The sequence below is a fragment of the Cyrtonyx montezumae genome, unplaced genomic scaffold, assembly GCF_038088225.1.
Source record: "Cyrtonyx montezumae isolate F1298 unplaced genomic scaffold, pur_monq_1.0 scaffold_10, whole genome shotgun sequence".
In the NCBI taxonomy this organism is placed as follows: domain Eukaryota; kingdom Metazoa; phylum Chordata; class Aves; order Galliformes; family Odontophoridae; genus Cyrtonyx; species Cyrtonyx montezumae.
The window spans coordinates 23,472,859-23,488,835 of record NW_027071826.1 but is presented as its reverse complement, the minus strand read 5'-3'; the positions used below and the strand labels follow the sequence as shown (position 1 = coordinate 23,488,835).

Genomic DNA, 15,977 nt, shown 5'->3' with positions numbered 1-15,977 from the left:
TCTGCAGGTGCAGTCTTATATGTGCCCAAACTATAATACTTTTATAGTAGTGTTTTCACTTGCAGAATTTTTCACTTGCAAAAAGCACAAGAATCACAGACAAATGTACTTCACCCTCTAAAGTTGTATTGTGAAGAGAAGTTAGTGTGTGAAACTATAATTTATTTTGCTAGTAACTGCATGCACAGTTTTCCATATTTATTGGTAAAAGAGCTTTAGGATCCCATAAAGAAATCTGTTTTGTTTTTTGCCTGTGGTTAGTGTTAAGCCTGTTGTACCTGGAGGGACAACACAAACATGTTCAAAGGTTGGTGCAACCACATGTACCAGACTGAAAGTTAGCATGTGCAATCAAAGTCCTAAGCATGAGATCACACAAGAAGCTAGAAGTTATAAAATCGTAATTGAGGAACTTGACTGAAGTCTTTTGAAAGCATTCCTAATTACATATATGGGAGCCAGGCCAGGCTTTTATGGCCTAGGATGCCCAAAGATAGAGAAGTTACCCTACTTAAGCCATACCTGGCATCCATTTGTCACTCTAAAACATCTTGGGTCTTCTGAAGGACCTCTGTGAATCTGCCATTTCTGTGCACATCTCAGACACTGTGGAGAAGCACACAAAAATGCTCTAGACCTATGTGTGGGCAGCTGAATTAAGCCTTTGATCACTGTTAGTGGTTTATGAGCTGCTTTGGCTTGGTTCCGTGATGAATGGGGTGAGTGGAACCCACACCCTGGGAAAAGGGAAGAGAAAAAGAGGAATGGGTAGGTAGATGGGTCTAAAAACAAAACAGCGGCAACAATCTGAAGAGGAAAACTGATTTACTAAATAAGATATCAGAATACCAATTAAAAAAAATCTTAAAATCATGAAAATCACTCAGAAATTATCCATGAAGTGAAGGAACTGTTCCCCTTAGCGTATTTATATTAGTTTGTCCCGCTCAATTTTATAGTCAAGCACTGGGGTTTTTACTACTTCCTTTGGAGTAAGATGTCAGTATATCAGAAAGTCAGGATTAACTATGTAAATTGACAATACTAACGGCACTGTGTTGTGGCCAAATAGGTGAAGTCAACAGATTCCTGTGTAACTTGTCCTAGTTTCAGATGAGACAGTGTTAACAGCACCAATGTTTTGGTTGTTGCTGAGTGATGGGCACGATCCCAGAGAATTGGGTGGGGAAGAGCTGTTTTCATTATGGCATGGTCAGCAAGGGGCAGGCCGCAGCCAGGACAGGTTCCTGAATTAAAGTAGGTGTCTTCCATACTACATGACATCATGAGGAAAGCTGTAAAGCTGTGGAGAGTTGGCCAGGGGCTAGACACCTCTCTGGGGTTGGCTGGGCATTGGTCAGCACATGGTGAAGACATTGCTATTAGAATATCAGTCAGAGGGCAGTTGTATTGTTAACTGTGTGATTCAGATGGTGGCAAGTAATTGCATTGTGGATACATATATATATGCATATATGTCTGAGTAAAATGCTATTTCAACTGGTGAGTTTCAACTTCTCTCACTTATCCCACTTAGAGTGAATAACTCTAAGTGTGTGATGCTGAGCTGCTGCTGAGTTAAACCACAACAGTTGTTTAAGCTCTGGTAAATCCATGGTAAAGGAAGCAGATCAGATATTAAATTGGTTTTACTCTTATAGCTATTGTATCTGAATTCATTGCCGCTTTACCAATTTGACTGTTGCCTTTTATCACATTAAAGAGAGGGGCTGTACGTACCTTAAATTGCCACTTGTTCTGCCACTTTCAAACATCAGATATACTGAGCTGTGTGTTCCATCACATGTAGACTGGTAGTTAGAGATTTGGGTCATAAAAATAATCATTTGTATACAGATATACAAACTGTTGGAAATAAAGAAATTATCAAAGAAAAATATATGTCAAGACTTGAATGTCAAAATATTTGTCAAAAAAAGTGAATGTTTTACGTAATGGCAGACTAACTGAAGTAATCTGAGACACCATCTCATCAGCTGTTTGTTTGGAAAATTTGGAGAGATGAGGAAAAAATAATTAAAAAAAAAAAAACAACACTAAATGAACACCTTCAAGAGAAGTCTGATAGGGTTTGAAGTTTTTATGCCTTTGAGTTTCTAATAGACTTATAGGTCATGAAAAGTGAATTGTCTTTACTTTGGAGGTAGAATGACATGAAAGAACAGTTTATTATCTTGTCTGAAAATGTTACCCAGCAATTAATTCTTTAGAGGAAATCATCATTCCTTCCATTTACTTTGGAGAAGCTTACCTGAGCCTTTCCGTTCTCAGGAAGCCATGACTCAAATCCAGCATTATTCCCTCTGTATAAAGGAAGGTTGGGGACTAGATAATGAGAAGCCTGTGGTCAAATTCTTACAGTTTTCAATTTTTCAGCAAACAGCAAAACTGAAATGTTAAAGAGTCTTACCAAGTTAGATATAAGTACCTTGAATTCCACCAAGATCAAAATCTGGTTATCCTGAAATTCAAGTTCCTGTTCATAACTCTGACAGCTTAGAGCAAAAACATTATTTCTACATTTTATTCCTTTTAGTACAGGATTATAATATTGCCTGGGAATAATGAACTAGCCTCTTTTTTGCTGCCTACAACATTAATGAAACAGTTCATGTAGTCCTCCCTCTTGCAAGATACTGAACACACCAGTAAGATCATGAGATGTGTACAGAAATTATTAGCTCCATTCCCATCAGATGTTCTTCACCGAGGCTACTGATGTGTGTAAGTGTGTTTCAGTCCTTCAGCCAAATATTCTAAGAGTCTTAAATATCTTGCTAGACCAAAATTTATCTTGCAGGATTTGCCTGTGTTCAGCCTGCAATCAGACTGAACCAACTTTGCTTCACTTAAAACTATGCATTAGCATATATACTAAGTATAATTTCACAGTAACTTGCACTTCTTGGAGAAAAAATGTCTTAACTAAAAGCTTTTGAATCTTATTTGCTGGGCTGATATTTAGAAAAAAATGATCTTTTAGCTTGTAAAGTGATCGGATTTGATCAGTAAGTTATGGAGAGAAAATGATCTTGGAGACAGTGCTTTACTGAGAATCAAATTTCTGAATAAAAACACTCTTTAAGAGACCATATTATAACAAAAACAAACAAACAAAAAAAACCTTAAACCTCCCCCCCCCCCCCAAAAAAAAAAAAAGAAAGAAAGAAAGAAAAAACACCCACAACAACAGTTAACTGATAAAAACTGATGAAAGTTACACTTTCCTGGAAAGACTGTTATTGCCTAGTTACAGGCAATAAACTGCACAAAGAAATAGAAGCATTTGCAAAGATGTATCTAATCCAACTGAAAAGCATAGATTTATATTACCTAATTATTCTGAATATGAGGATCTGAATATGAGGATTCTCAGTTGCCTATGTAAAGAATTATCAGGCCTTAAAAAAAAATGTGAAGAGGCTTGTAAGTGTAGAAGATGAAATGAGAAGAGAGCTCCATTTTATAACTGTTTTGAATGTTCTCTTATTTCATTTCTGTTTTAAAAGCTGTATAGATGGTGTTTGAAGATGTCTCTTAGAAGCTACATAGGCACTTCTTTTTAACAAAGAGGAATTAATACAAAGGAAAAACTTCCTGAAATGATAACAAATCCAAAACTTCCTGTGTGTTAAACCATAACCTTTTTTTCCCTCCAGCCCTCTCAAATTCCCTGTTTGTACGTGGTTTTCCCACTGTAACTTCTAATCCTTCTCAGAATGAGAAGGCTATCTTATGTCTGTTTGGTATGTAAAAAATGCTGGTTTTTTCCTCTCGATTATTTTTGATGTATTGGAGGGGGAAAAAAAACGCAAAAACAGAAGGTGGTGAATATTTATTCAGTCTGCTTTGGCAGCATTTTGTTATTTAAGACATAAATCAAATTTGGAACAACTTCTTTCTTTAGGAACAAATTGTTTATCTGAACTTGAATGTGCTTGTGAATGAGTCATGGACATGATACAGCTATTGCTGTCTAATAGCAATTATTTGCATTGTTTTACATTGTTTTGCTTCATAACATGAGGTTAGGCTGCACACCGATACTGGAATACATCTGCAGATCAGTGCAAGATCAGAGCCGTGGACCTCTGTCCTCCAAATAATGCCGTGCGTGTTTATCTATCACTGCACATTACACCAGTGTCAGAATTCTCCCAGCATGTTAAGTTAAATGATACATGACTGCTTTGTGGGGGTCCAGTCCCAAGTTTATTCCCAAGACAATGCCTATTGAGGGCTCAGGGCTACAAGTCTAGTTAACAAAGAAATGCTTAGGAAGAGATAAGTAAATAATATTTTGAATTGGCTGCTAGTCCATACTATCTCCTCATTTGGCTCTGTGGCTCTTAATTAATATTTGAACATTCATGGCATTTCTGTATGCACATAGGGGTTGCAGCTTCATGCCCTTCAAAACAGACAATACATTCTTTGTGGCCAGAAATCTTATACTGCTTTAGCAGCTTTGGGAGTGGAAAGAAAAGAGGTTTATTCCTTTAGTAGTACCTGCTGAAGATATTTGAGGACACACAAAGGCAAGTGCTTTCCCAACAGAGTACACAATTACTGTTTGCAAAGGCAATCCAGACTTAACTTTTTATACTTCTAAGCCTGACAGTGTATAGTGCTTTCGTTCACACACAGTGAGTGCTGACTTTTATCATATTATTAGCATTCTAAACTCACAGTTTCAGAGATTTATAACTCAACAGTAGGTTTAGACTCAGTAAATTCAGCCCAGGAGCACTGTTTTTCAGTACAAGAGACATCTTTAGTTGCTACGGAATCAAGCAGAGTTTACTATGTTTACTTCAGGCTTCTTTTAATGTATAAGGTTACAAATTTTAAACAACCAACAAAAAGAAAAAAAAAAGAAAAAAAAGAAAAAGAAAAACCTCTTGAAGCAAGGAATTGTTACAGAGATTCAGACCTCCAATTGCTAGCCTTCATTCTCATAAACGAAAAAAAAAAAAAAAAGGAAAGGCTGAATAATAGGCATTTTAAATAAACTCCAGAGAACTTTTAATGGACGTCATTCAATATATTCTGCAAATCTCACTGACATCAATAAATACGTTCTGTACACATCCTGTTTTTAAAATCCTGCATGCATAATCACAGCTAGCATTGTTTCTACCATGGGTGGATGCAACTCTGAATGTAGATTTGTACTGCAACCAAGATGGTTCTATCCTGAGAGAAATTCAGAAAGCTGCTCATAAGCTGTTCAGGACTTTTAGGTAACTAATCTCATCTCATGGATGCACTCTCAGGTACATTTTGTTAAAGAAAATCAAACACTTCTGAGTACGTATTTACATTACATTCAGTGTTCCAGTATGTGGATAAATTATATGCATTTTATAACATTCACTTACAGAGGTATATAAGTTTTATACATATTATAGCAACAGTAAAATAATGTTAAGCTCATGATATAAGGCAGCATTAACCCAGAAAATGTCAGTTCCATCTACGCAATACCAGATCTCAGCTATTTTCTTTCCTTTCATGAATCTGTGTAAGTAAGGGAATTTTAAATTTAGATTTCTTGGGAATTGCACATATGTATTACAGCCAGGTCATTTCTCAAGCATGAGAAATATTGCCTGTTTAATTATTGTTACTTCTGTAATTGTAGGCAATTACCATTAGAACATAGAAGGACATATTGTACTTATTGCCTGTGCTAGAACATAATGTGCTGGACTATAACAACTAAACTTGTTAAACTGATTTTAGCATTTCTTCACACAGCAGGAAGCACCTGTGCTGTTGTTCTTTATATACTCTTTCAGTACTATGCTGGAGAGTAATGTATAATAGTAATTATTATTAATAGCAATCCTCATATTACCAGTACTGCTACTAACCTAATGACCCAGGTTGTGGTGTCATAGTTCCACTGAAACATATATCTTTCAAGATTTCATTTCTCAGATGATATTGCTGTACAGAGCTGAATTTTTTTTTTGAGGACAGGTTTGTTGCATGGATTCTGATGGCTTCACATTTGTTCAGGTCTCCAAGGACCAGCACCAATAAATGTGAAGGAGACAAGAGCAGAATGGCATACTTTTCTATTTCCACCAGGGTGGAAAAAAAAATCTAAATTAAGTCTAACCTTAAATGTATAATCTGTCCTTGGAAGTTGGGGGGGGGGTGAGGGGGGGGGGGGGGCGAGGGGGAGGAGAGAAAAGAAGAAAAAAAAAAAAAGGATATAGCATCTTCAAGCTCTTGGCATCCCTTACGAGAAAAAAATTGGTTCTAAGGGTCTCTGATCTTGTGTTTTAGTAAAATAGAACTGCACGGCTGACTGACAGTTCTGATCTAAAGCATTTACGTTTAAGTTTTGATCTCTCTGCTTTTGATTAAAACTAATGAGCTCATTTAATTCAAAATGGGAATCTCTGATAAGAGAAATAAGGTTGATGTGATTGGATTAGAGGGGCAAATTAAACTCTTAGAGCAGAAGTTTGTGCTTATATAGTGTATTAAAAAGCTGTTGGCGTATTATGGCGTGTTAGATGATGAGAAAAATTTCATAGTAATTCATATTTAATCAGAAGAAATGAAAGTACTAAATATAACATGGCTCTGCTTTTCCCTCGAGTGATAAAGAGCTGTACATTTAAAATGACATCGAATCCATGCTCTGTAAAACAAAACAAAAAATCTTGAGACACTAAAGAAAGGAGCACTGTTGTCAGTTATTTCATCACAATTGAGCTGAAATGTCACAAACAGAAGACAATGTGACCACAATAAAATAGGGACATTTTGATAAAACCCTGTAGCTTACAAAAAAGTTTTGGTGTTTCTGTTCAGTGCAGAACAAATGCTTCTTAAATACTCAAAAACTTTCTGCTAGTAATTTGGTTGGTCCTTTAGAATAGCAGAATAATTTCATAATCATTTCAAAATAACTTTTTATTTAGTGTTAATTACTGATTGAAACTGAATGTGAATTAAGCTCCATTAATGCTTGCTTATTGCAAGTCTACTCCAGAATTTTCCCATAAACAATATTTTGGGATGAGATAGGGAACTGTTGGTTATCAGGGTGGAAAAATAACATGAATAAAGATTCTATAGAGAATATTTTGGTGCTCATTCTTGTAATCAGTAGTTTCTCATAGTTTGTACGAGTATTTATTTACTATTTTTAAATGTTTGCAGCTGAGAAAGTGACAGGCAAAGGTGAGAACCACCATTTCAAGGAGAAAGTTGAAAAAAATAGTTCATTACTAGTTAGTTACCAACAAATACATTATGATTGTTATCAATAATGGTAATACCAATATTGCCTTGGTCTCTTGAGCATGTTTTACTTCAAGGTGCTTCATTTCTTTATTGATAGTAATTAACCCTCAGTAATGGGGAAAACTAAGTCATTCACAAACAGCAGTTATTATCCTAGGCAAGAAAGGAATGGAATCTCGGGAATAAAAGTCTGCAGAATTTGCAGCCTCTTTCAGCAGGCAGAATTGCTTCCTCAGTGACTCTTTTTCATAAAACACTGAAGATGTCCACTACTTTTAAAATGCCACGAAGCTCTTCAGAGGGCTGGAGCTCCTCTCTTATGAAAAAAGTATTGAGGGAGCTGGGCTTCCTTGGCTTGGAGAAGAAAAGGCTCCAGGGATAATCACTGTGGCCTTCCCAACCTGAAGGGGTCTTATAAACAGGAGGGGGACATACTTTTACATGGTCCGATAGTGATAAGTTAAGTTTTAAATTCAAAGAGGGGAGATTTAGGTCCAAGCATCTAGCTTGGAGGAAATTCCTTCCTCAGAGGGTGGTGAGGCACTGAACAGGTTGCCCAAAGAAGCTGAGGATGCACCATTCCTGGAGGGTTTGATGGAGGCTCTGGTCAGCTTGATCCCGTGTGTGGCAACCCCGCCCACAGCAGGGAGTTGGAACTAGTGACTTTAAGGTCCCTTCCAAATTAAGCTATCCTTTGACTCTATGAAACTCAATCAAAGCAAAACTGTGCAAGAAAGAGTTAATGAGGTAAATCTCCAGAAAAAAAAAAAAATCAATGGGGAAAAAAATTTTGAAAATGAGTCTTTCTGAGTATACACATACTTTTCAATTTTTTTTTTTTTACTAAGTAAACATTTTCTAAACGAGGTAAATTGATTACAACACTCTTAGCAGCCATCAGTCATTTATTTTTAGTGAGTTCAAGGATTGCACCTGAAAAGTAGCTTAGAGGGGATGTATAAAATCTAAATTATGTATATATGTATTTTTTCTATTCCCTAGTGGAATCTACAAGCCCCAGTTTACTAACCACTGACAACACTCTAGAGCGCTCTTTTTTCATCCGAATGAAATCTACACTGACCAAGAGAGGAGTGCACATCAAATCGTCAGGATACAAGGTAAGGGCTGCAATGTAGCATGAAATATTGACATTTTTAAATTATGTTCTTTCATGTAGCAGAGACACATTAATAGTCAGAGGAAGGAACCATTTCATGTTTGCTTATGTTTCAACTCTTTTGTTAAAGAATCATTAATACATTATTTCCAGCCTAAGGTTTGGTAGTGGTTCTATACATCCATTAAATTGATCATTATTACAGTAAACACTGATTATAGCATGAAGACCCTCAAAAGAGCAACACTTCCACAGTAAAGGTACATTTTCCCAAAGAACATGAGTCACAGTAACATCACTTTTTCCCTTGAGGAAATTACTACTCATTTAGGTAGACTGTTAGTTGTCTTTAGGTTATATGTTTTCTCAGAGATGTAGGACTTTTCCGTGCAGACGGTTTGCTAGAGCTATTTAATTTCACTGCTGTTCTAGCTGAAGGAAACAACAAGCCATAATGATACTTTTCCTCCATTTCTCTTTCATTGTCTGTCTGAGGGGTATCTGCTGATGGGGATCATATTTGCTGTATTTCTTGGTCTTTTAAGATATGAAATGCTCTTGTTTCTTATCAACAGTAATCTCATTTTTCTTCAGTCGTATATTGCTCATAGCGCCTATAGCTATCACTGGCTTTGCAGTATACTAAAACTAGAAGCAATAGCACATTTTTAACATTGTCAACTTGTGGAATGAAATATGCCATCCATTAAGTATTGTACAAGTAAAAAGAGTGGTGCAAGGAAGAAAGTCTGAGAATGTATGTGTATTTAGAGAAGATGCTCATCAATGTTCATTAAAAAAAACATTTCAAAAGTTGGGGGGGGGTTTGTGGGTTTTGTTTTTTAGTTTTGAGAGGTAGGTTTAGAGGAGCTTTGAAGTAAAATTCCCCAGATCACTCATCCCAAAATCTTTGTGAATATGACATCAAGGTAGTCTACCTGAGCAGTAAAATTCTCCTGGTAGAAATATCTTCTTTGCAGGCAAATGAATGAAAGTCCTCCTGTTGGATAGTTTCTGGATCAAGATGATTAAAGAAGTTGCTATTGGAATTTGAGATCCAAAAGAACAGCTTCTTAATACAACAAAAGTTATGATCTGCTTAGCTGTCAGCACCTGAAAGATTGCATGTGGTATTTGTTCATACTGACAGGTTTACAAGCCTTAGAAAGTACAACACTGGAAATTTTACTGTCAGTCTCAGGAGGAAGGAGGCAAATGAATGGGTAGGTTATTGAAGTTATACTTATTTTCATTATTAGGCAGAGTCTATCATGGGGCATTGCCTATGATTAAGCATTGCTTATCTAGGGGAAAGTTAGACTGGTAAAGAACTTGCTTTGCTGGATATTTTTGCTACAGTAGTAATGGGAAAAAATTAGATAATTCATCTTTGCATTTAGCTGTCTGACATTTTTTCTAGATTAGGTGAGTACACAAGGAAGACATACAAGTGGCTTTGTCACTGTTTTTTCTTCAACTCCTGACCAGCTTACATGAGTCTAGTACCAAAAGGACACGGGCTGGCTACACAAGTGGATTTTATCTTGTTATAATACAGTTTTTGAAATACTCAGGAAGACATAATAATATCTATCATAAAAGTGTAACTTAATTTCTCTTTTAAAACCTGCTGATATCTTATTGAAACATTGAAAACCATAACCAAGACGTCACACATAGATCACAATGACAATTTAAAAACTAGATATCATTTTTGAACAACTAGTCCTAGATATGAAGAAGAAAAAAAGTAAAAAAACTGTCTGTAATTAAACCTCTTTTTCCTCAAATTTTTCCATGAGGAAGCAACACGTGAATAAACTTGCACATACAGTGTACAAATCCTAGGCAGATGTAAATACAGAGGCATAGTTACTTGGATTTTTGACATTTTGGAGGATTTTGTAATTGACTGTGTTTGACTGAATTCAGCTGTAATACTTATGTAATAGTGGCAAAGCTCATGAGGAGAGCTGGATATGTTCTGTGTCAGAGGGCTCTGAAAGCCCTTAGTCAAGAAGCACTGTACCAGCTGGGGCCATGTGCAGCAGAGTTCCTGAGGGAAATCCTGGTGGAGCAAACCAGCTCAAAAGCCACTGCTTCAGAATACCATAGAGCACTGAATTTTCACTCCTGGTTTATAGATTCCCTTAAGCCCTTGTGTTGATGTAGGTGGGTCACCCTCCTCATCAGGCATACAGACATTCACTGGGAGCAGTGTACCAGGAACCTGGTGTCTTACAAGAGTCAGGTTTCAACTTTGCCAGAGGTACGAAGCTCCCCATGGATCTAGTCTTCCAGCAGTGACAAAAATTGTGCATCTTTTTGAAATGTTTCTTGTTCTAAACTCTTGGTGAACTCAGAACTGTGTCTTCATTTGTTCTCCCCTTTGAGGACTGCTGATGAATGTTTTCTTTAGACAGCAAATGATTGAGGTGGTCCACAAGATGCTTAGGCAATTTTCAGAATGAGTGATCCCAGCCTCAGGAAAATCACATAAAATTGAAAACAGTCAGAGAAGGAGATTGATTAATCATTTGGGTTGATCTAGTCAGGACTAATTTTCTGTGAAAAGAAATGTGGGAACAAAACCCACACTAATAGACTCATAAAGATCCATATATGTGTGCCTCAAAGAGGCTTTGTTCCTTACTGCTCTGACATGAGATGAACCCTGTTTATAGACTCTTCCTGGACTGATTTAATTAGTTTTGAATTATACCTAAAGGTGGAGATAATGGCCTTTTTTCATGAATGATACAACCTTAGAAGTCTGAAATAAGAAGTCTGCTACATGATTAATCCACTCTCTTTCCTTCCCTATCATTTTTCCCCAGAACCATCCTAAAATGGGATTTTCCTTATTTAGAATATACTTAGTCGCAGAGTTTGTTTGAAGAAAATTTGTACACAGTGCTAGAGAGCTATTCAGTTCTCATTGCGTAAATCTATTATCTTAAAAATAAAAGTCAGATAAAATGTAGTCAGCTGACAAAATATATTGAAAACAAAAAGAGAAAAAATGTCAAGTCCATTCACTGTAGAACTCAGTGTATTACCACTACAACTGTTGTCTAAGATACATGATGCAGAGCCTTACTGTTTTTCTCTGCTAAAAATATATTGTAGAATCATAAAGTCATATAATGGCTTGGGTTGGATGTGACCTTAAACACTATCTTGTTCCAACTCCCCTGCTGTGGGCAGGATAGTGCCCCATTAGATCAGGCTGCCCAGGACCCCATCCAATCTGGCCTTGAAAACCTCCAGGAATGGGCAATCCACAGCTTCTCTGGGCAATCAGTGCCTCACCACCCTCTGAGTAAAAATTTCAACCTAATATCTAATCTGAATTTACCCTCGTTTAGTTTAGAATCAGTTCCTCTTATCTTTTCACTATCAGACTGTGTAAAAACTCTCTCCCTCATCTTTAAAAGTTATTTTTGACATCTTCCTTTTTCTTTTCTTTTCTTTTTTATTTTTTTTTTCATCAATAGAAAGGGTTTTTGTTTTTGTTTTTTGTTTGGATTTTTATTGTCTCCGTTTTATCTCTTTTTCTGTGTTTTCCTCCTATTAAGGGTTGTAATTCTACACACTTATGTTATTCCAGCTTCAATGTTTCTATTGTCCTATATTCCTATATATATGTGCCAATGCTATTTGTAACTGAATGCTACTTTGTTCAAGACTATTCAGAGCATTTTCTGAAGTATCCTATTATTGATTTGTAATTTTTACCTTTATGTCAGATTGTGCTAGGGTTTTATTTGTCCAAGCCTTTAGAGTCTGTTACCGGTCTCTTGAATGAAGCATTATTAAAGGAATGAAGAAGTAGTAAGCAAATCCAACATCAATAGAGCCAGTAGTTTCTAGAACTTTCAAGTTCATCAGCTCATCACGAGTTAATGTATATCCATACCTATTCCTCTGTTTTCTGCAGATGACATCCCATAATAAATCATTACAGAGTTGCATAAGCAAACAAGGGGAGATCCTGTAGTACTTCCACTGTCACTGCAGCTATCTCTGATTTTGGCATAATCAACATCTGTTGCCTTTCCATTTCCCAAGAAGATGGCAATCAAAGTTTTTGCCTGTTCATCAGCAGAGAAAAGATCATCTTAAAAATCCTGCAGGCTGTACCTTCCTACTTGGAGTGGTACTTCCTACCTACTGTGCTACCTACGTGCCTCATTTGGCACATTCATTGTAAACAAGAAGTCTCTGATGTCAACATTCCCAATGTCTGTGTCATTAAAGCATCAAAACCACTGAGGTCATAAGGCAATGAGTATGCTACAGACAGTTCAGTAACTGGAAGTAAATAGAGCAGCTGTCATGCACTGAGCAAAATCTTACCTATAACCTTAGACTTTCGAGCCAATGTAATTGGCAAAAAATACATAGATATAGGTATAGAGATAGATGTATACATATATCTCAGTCATAGAAGGAGATCACATTGGTCAAGTATTTGATGCAGCTGTACTGGTTGTCAGTATTGTGTAGACCTGTATGCTCTTATCACTGCTTTACAGAATCACAGATCTAATCAGTGCCAAGAGCAGGTATTTACACCTGCTTTCCCTGATATTCTTCATATATATGATAATTTATTAGGGAATATAAGCAAGCTTAATCAAAAATTGTCTTCATTCCTTATTTATTAAATCACAAAGCATCCTTATAAGCATAATCTCAACAGCATATTTTTACATATCAGTGGGCATAGTACATGAAATTAAGTAAATTGTTATACAAAAGATTTGACTTAAGCTTAGTTTATAAGTTTATATTTGTTTTGTCATACATCAAGTGTCTGCATTTCAGTAATGGAAGATTCAAATTTGGCTAGCTTTGCCTCATTCATCAGTTACTGTACAACAACATGTTTTAAATAGTATAGACTTGACAATCTGAGAAGTATTTAAAACTTCATAAAAGTGTTTTCACAGATTAGTCTATCTAGTCTATATGAATTCATCCTTTCATTTTGTTCAGTGTTATCTTTCTACCACAGTGATTAAAATTAAACATTTTCTGAGACTGTGCTTTCAGATTTTGCATTTAAAATTCTAAAAGCGAATTTTGAAAATGAAAATTGAAATTTTTTCTTGCAATTTTATGTCCATCACAGTTTTATTATTGTCTTTTTTCATACTAATCTGACTTCATTAAAAAAGTAAATTTAATAATTTTTATTATTTCTTTTATAGAAGAACTTGAATAGTTGGGTGAAACTTGGAAATCTGAATTGTGCATTTCAAATCTAGTTCTTGGCAACATATAGATTCATTAATTCAAGCAGTCAAGGCAGCCAAATTCCTGTTAGAGGGACAAAGCCATGCTATTTTGCATTTACCTTATACAAATGCATTTGCCTAGTGATACCTAGTAATTCTCTTGATTCAGTATAAAACTGAAATGATTGTTTCCTATCAATTGGAAAGATTCACCTGAACTTCAGAATTAAGATGTCCTTATGCCAAAATCACTTTAAGGATATGATATAATATGAGCTTGTTAAGAACATAGCTGAAAACACCTTTCATTTAAGGAGAATAGGAAAGGTGTAAGAAAGAGGACACAGTTCTTTTTTTGCATAATAGTCTAATGATTTCTGGGATGTGGACTATGCTAGAGTCACATTTAATTCCCTCCACAGCCTGAGGGAATTCACACATCCCACTTTCCAGCTTGGCCTAAATTCTTTTCTTCTTTTCTAATATTTTTCTCCCTTGAAATCTTTTGTCAAGCATTTTACTCTATCACAGAAAGGTATCCTGACCTTTTTCTGTAGGAAGAAAGAAAACTGCAGAATTTAGCATTTCATCACATGGCTACTGCCACACCTCCTTAATTGAGTGAAGAAGGAATAAGAAACCAACATCAGGAAGCATTATGTGAAGAGTTTTCTAAATGTCAGCACATGCATTCCCCAGACTTTTCAGCACTGAGAAGACTTAAAGGTAATTTGTCAGAGAGAAAGAACTGATCGAGAATTCACCCATGTAAATCGATGACCTTTTAGTCAAAAGGAAGTCTCTTAGCTAGTAAAGATGCAGCATTAGTTATAAAAGAACAAAATACTAATGGGCCAATCAGAGGCTTATGAAGTATCTACCTGCAGATATAAAGATACGGTTCAAGAAAAGATGGTCTGCCACAGGATTAAGAAGACCAGAGTTCATTTTATGCCTTGCTGTAGAGCTGTGAGATTCCATTAGGAAAGCTGTCTGGAAAAGCTTGGTTCACATTTGACATCTAAATACATTAACCACTTTCTTGAAAGTGTTCAGCAGCTACTAGTTCCATCTTCTCAAAAAATATTTTCAGGGCTAAACGTCTTTCAGCCAGGATTTGTAGCACTGTTCTACCACCTGGAGACAAATTAGGCATTTATTATTATAATAGTGTTAATGAAACTAACTAGTTAGTGTTATACAAAAGCCCTTTTTAATAACAACCTTCCTTAAAAGATGGGTTCAGACTTTGTTCATTCCTCATGCTGAGTTCAACTGTAGTATTCATGGCACCTGTACCAGGATCTGTTTCTCCTCAAGGAAGGTCTTAAAAGGTCATATGACTTCAGAGTTGAGATCTGTTGCAATGAGTTCTAAGTTGCATATATGAAAAATACCTTAGATTTTAGACTGGATTCTGAAAAGAAAGAAAATATAAAATTGAGCAAACATGGACTTCTTTTTGAGAGATTAACTATTTTCATAAAGAGTTTATCATCAAATTAGCAGCAAATGCCTTTGATTCTGATTTTCAGGCAGTATAATTCTGAAGTAATTTTTATTAAAAGCCAGTGGATATAACAGTGAAAGAAAACTAAGAGATCAAAATTTACTCTGATACATTAAAAAAAAAAAATTAAAAATGGGCAGAGAACATCTTCAAGGCAAATCTAACATTATTTCAAGAACCAATATTTACAGACTCTTAGAGATAAATAGTGTTTGTTGTACTTTGATATCTAAGCACTAATTACCTAGCTGTGAACTCATAGCACAATAGGCCCAGAAGTTCTTTTCCCCTGAACAGAGGCCAGTGAGAGGACTGAGAACAGTAAAATCTCACCAGAGTGAGAAGCAGAAAATGCCTCCTATGACATGGTGAGAGAAAGTTATTGGGGTGCTAGGTCAGCATGTCTGGTGAAAATGAGAGGTCTTAAGTCCCCAGAGTTTTCTGAAGGTATCATTTCTTCTTGTATATCACTACTTTTTGTTAGTGAATGGGAATATCCCTCTTTTAGGAACCAAGTGTTCTGTGTTCTGCAAGGAATTCAGGCAGATGCTTTTGCCAACACCTCTGCTCCACTTGGCGGTTTTTGTGACTGCTGCTAGAGGATATTATGGCCCATCTCCTCTTCATAATGTAAACAGCATATTAGATGTGTAAATAGAGATGGTAGCAGCTTCTTAATTATCTCTACTCTCAACAGTTCAAAATTCTTCTCTAAATTATGCTTAGGAAAGACCAGTAGCTTATATGCTGAAAAAAATGTAGCTAAAATAAAGCTAATTTAGAAGAGAACATCTTGCTCTTTGGTGGGTACTTGCAG

The 15,977-nt window shown here is 36.0% G+C and overlaps 1 protein-coding gene across 7 annotated transcripts in view; it reads left to right on the top strand.

The window, feature by feature from the left end:
- NPAS3 (neuronal PAS domain protein 3) overlaps positions 1–15,977 on the top strand; it is a 597,540-nt gene that overhangs the window by 528,303 nt on the left and 53,260 nt on the right. For all 7 annotated transcript variants that reach the window (XM_065753476.1, XM_065753462.1, XM_065753444.1 and 4 more), the window contains one exon: positions 8,290–8,408. In XM_065753476.1, the coding sequence (XP_065609548.1) occupies positions 8,290–8,408 (119 nt within the window). The remainder of the gene's footprint in view (positions 1–8,289; positions 8,409–15,977) is intronic.